We start from the raw sequence: 3,851 nt of genomic DNA, 5'->3' as shown, positions 1-3,851 counted from the left end.
CAACTCGTTTTGTCCATACGAATCTAATGGTACTATTTAGAACCTCTAATTTTGCCTAATTTGGAAAGCCCTAATTTTGAAGCTATGAACCCTAAAATGGTAGTTTCGTTTATACGTGTTCAAACTTCAATTAAGTTTCCAGAAATGATCTACACCTCAAACCAAACTTAATAGTATGTCTACATCTTGTTAAGCATGTGTGAATAACCAGATACGAATTGATTTTAGTTTGAACAAATTTGGACCTGTATAGCTCGATTCAGTGAGCTTCAAGGCTTGTAACTGATTGGGATAGTTTCAGTGATGTTCAAGGAAGGTGTCTGAATGCTTAGTTTGTATTGAAATGGACTGAAATTACAAATTCGAATTTTCTTTGAAAACTTTTCAAGTGATTACAAGTGTGTATGAGCTAAGCTTTGCTTCTGAACTTGCTCCCTCTTCGTTACTGAACTATGATAGCTTATTTATAAGCATTGAGTGCTTAGAATTGAAGCTAATATGCAACTAGTTGCCTTTGTTGAAATCTTGCATTTTTTAATATTAAAAAAGCTTTGAATTCTTGACCAAGTCCCCTTGCCTTCAATGCACCTGCCTTGCTCTTCAATTCTCTGCAGAAAGGTAGAGATTCCTTGGGTGAGTCATGCTTGGAAGTTAAGCTACCATTTATCCATCCATTTTTCTTTTAATTTAATCTTAAAATAAGACAAAATTATGCCAAAAATGGATAAAAAAGGTGTGGGCTTAGTCTTGGTCGTGGGAGGCCCATATCATCATGGAAATGATGTTTGAATGCTGAAAACTTGGCCCCATTTGGAAAAAATACATTTTTGAGCAATGTTGATTTCATGTATTTTCCCAAAATTTAGCCAACTTCAACAAGGTGTAAATCCTTCAATTTTTGTCATATGAAGGATATCTTGCACTTTTTAGAAACCTCAAAGAGTCCTCTAACCAATGTCTTTGGTCTCATGTCAAAATGATTTTTGATGCTCCTTGTGTGTCCTTTTGAAAAAAGTGTCTTTTTGTTGACTTTGAAAATGACCTGTAATGTCTTTGATCATATTTTTCAAATGGTGAATCCAATGACCATGGGATCAATGGCATTTGAAAGATAATTTAATTTCCTTCAAGATGAGCTTTGGTTTGAATTTTTTGGATGAAGGATGAGAGAGTTATGATCAGTCAAAGTTGAGTTGACTTTTCAGGCAAAAACCCTAATTTTGAATCTTAGGGTTTTGTTGATTTTTGATCTTTCCTTGATGAATTATGATCATCCAATGATCAAATGATGAATCCTTTGACAAAATATGGACTTTGACAAAAAATTTCATTTTTGACTGTCTGTTGACTTTTTTGGTCAAACGGGTCGTCTGTTGACTGTTTGAGCTGCTGACGGTGCGTCTGAGTGAATTGAAGTTTGAAAATTTGTATGATGGTACTTTGAGATATATGGATGTGTATGAAATCCATTTGAGCTCTCAAAAACTTGTTGCTCCTGTAAAAACAAGAAAAACCCTGATTAGGGATTGTTTATGTAGGAGACAGTTAAGCGTACCTGATTTTTGTGCAGTGTTGAGTTTCTGCTAATCGCGTGATATTCAGAAGACTTCTAGCACAAAAGATCTTGGAATTTTGAATTGTGAAAGATTGATTTGATTGATGGTACAAAACACTGAGAATTGTACTGCCAGCAGTTTGGCTGTCGACTGACTGTTCAGGTAGCAGTTAGAGTGAAAAATCAACAGTCAAAGTTAATTTTCTTTTTTTTTTTTTTGGGAAAAAGAGAGATTTGATTTTTGAAAAAGAGATTTGAAAATATTTTTGAAAATAATGGAATATAGTACAAAAATTAGTGGGAAACAAAAGATAATAATAATCTACTTGTTACCAGTTCAGTCTGAGTTTCCTGATTCTGCGCCTGCAAAAAGATTTAACTCTGCACCAATTGTGTCAGTACTATTTATCTGTAAATAAATAAATAGCATGTGTGAAGTAATAAACAGTATTTGGCGTTTGCGTAAGAATAAATTCAACTGCAAGCCAAATTACTGTATAAGAAAAATTCTAAAAACTAAGTGTTTCATATGTTAGGATATTTGTTGAAATAAAAATCCATGATTATATGAGACTCTTAATTTTCAGATTGGAGTTTTCTTGAAAAAAGATGCGGGCAAATTTTGGGGTATAACACATAACATCTTAATCCAACATAATCGGCATCAAGCTATTAAAATACTTCAACGACAATTTAGAATGCAACAATGAAACAGATAGTAAAACAATTAGCATTCATCCCCCCGAGTGTTACGTATCAGAGCAACGACACCGACTCGAACTACCGAAGGTATTTAGCTTTCACTCCTGATTACCTACACGTTACCACCATAGGGGTAACATTCAAACAGAAGGGATGAGATATCGAACAATATAAAGTAACGTATCATAATAATTATAGTAGAAATAAGATCACACACAATTGACTACTTCTCAACACAATACAACTTTTAATCAACCATCGGCATATCATCAATCATTCACAAACAACTTAACATCGTATCATCATAAAAATGCAATGCAACTGACCCTATGCATATGCATGTGGTACCAACAGAGCATAACTCCAACTTAACAACTAATAATTAATAGAGGCGTCGACAATGCATAAGCCTTCTTCTCAACTTTGCACTCAATTCACACAATGGGCTTGAGGCCATCTTAGTTTGCCAATATAGGCCAATGTTTTTGCCAATCCAGGCTAACTTAATTTGTTAATCCAGGCCAACTTAAGAATGCAATGAATGCGACTCAATAATGCAACATTCAAAAAATACAACACAACGACAACAATTATGCAACCACAAGGCGTAATCCTTCAACACTTGCCAATCCAGGCCAACAACAACAACATCGTCATACTGCAATATAATTATGCAATAACATGGCATCAGCCCTCAACATTATGCCATTCTAGGCCAGCAACAGCAACATCATCATACAAATTTATCCATACTTCTGAAACAAATAGTAAAACAATTAGCGTTCATCCCCTCGAGTGTTACGTATCAGAGCAACGACATCGATTTGAACTATCGAAGGTATTTAGCCTTCACTCCTGAATACCTGCACGTTATCAACATAGGGGTAACATTCAAACAGAAGGGGTGAGATATCGAACAATATAAAGGAACGTATGATAATAATTATAGTAGAAATAAGATCACACATAATTCACCACTTCTCAACACAATACAACTTTTAATCAACCATCAGCATATCGTCAATCATTCACAAACATTTTAACATCATATCATCATAAAAATGCAATGCAACTGACCCTGTGCAAATGCATGTGGTACCAACAGAGCATAACTCCCAACTTAAAAAATCGGAAATTGTAGATGGATGTGTTGAAAGAATTAGACTGAGAAATTAGGGTTAAGTGGAAATAGTAAGAAGAGAATAAAGAGAGGGAGAGTACCATGTTTACGAGAGGTTGGAATCCTTGTGATTGTGAAAATTGTAGGGGAGAATGGAATAATGGAGTTCTGAATAGGATTTATGTGTAGAACATAAGGATGAGTATAAATATGAAGATCTTGGCCCACTCTCTACAAGAGGCCCAACACTTTGAAACACATTGAGAATTAGAAAAGTTTAGGCAATTTGACATTGAGGCGCTTTTCTGAAAATCTGAAAAATGTTTTTGAATTTATTCAGAGATATATTTTTGAAAATATTATTTATTTTAGAAGATTTAAAATTAATATATTATTAATTATTGATTATTAATTATTAATTATAAATGCTTAAATTTATTATTTTGGAAGATTCCTATCACAATAAATAAATGT

The 3,851-nt window shown here is 33.8% G+C and overlaps 1 protein-coding gene across 1 annotated transcript in view; it reads right to left on the bottom strand.

Moving 5' to 3' along the window:
• LOC131609102 (U4/U6 small nuclear ribonucleoprotein Prp31 homolog) overlaps positions 1-3,545 on the bottom strand; it is a 34,766-nt gene extending 31,221 nt beyond the window's left edge. The window contains exon 1 of the mRNA XM_058880752.1: positions 3,479-3,545. Coding sequence (XP_058736735.1) covers positions 3,479-3,481 — 3 coding nt within the window. The 5' untranslated portion in view covers positions 3,482-3,545. The remainder of the gene's footprint in view (positions 1-3,478) is intronic.
• Between the last annotated feature and the right edge of the window lie 306 nt (positions 3,546-3,851).

Source organism: Vicia villosa, linkage group LG6 (genome assembly GCF_029867415.1).
Source record: "Vicia villosa cultivar HV-30 ecotype Madison, WI linkage group LG6, Vvil1.0, whole genome shotgun sequence".
In the NCBI taxonomy this organism is placed as follows: Eukaryota; Viridiplantae; Streptophyta; class Magnoliopsida; order Fabales; family Fabaceae; genus Vicia; species Vicia villosa.
Note: the sequence above shows the minus strand (reverse complement) of the source record. Positions and strands in the feature narration are given on the sequence as shown.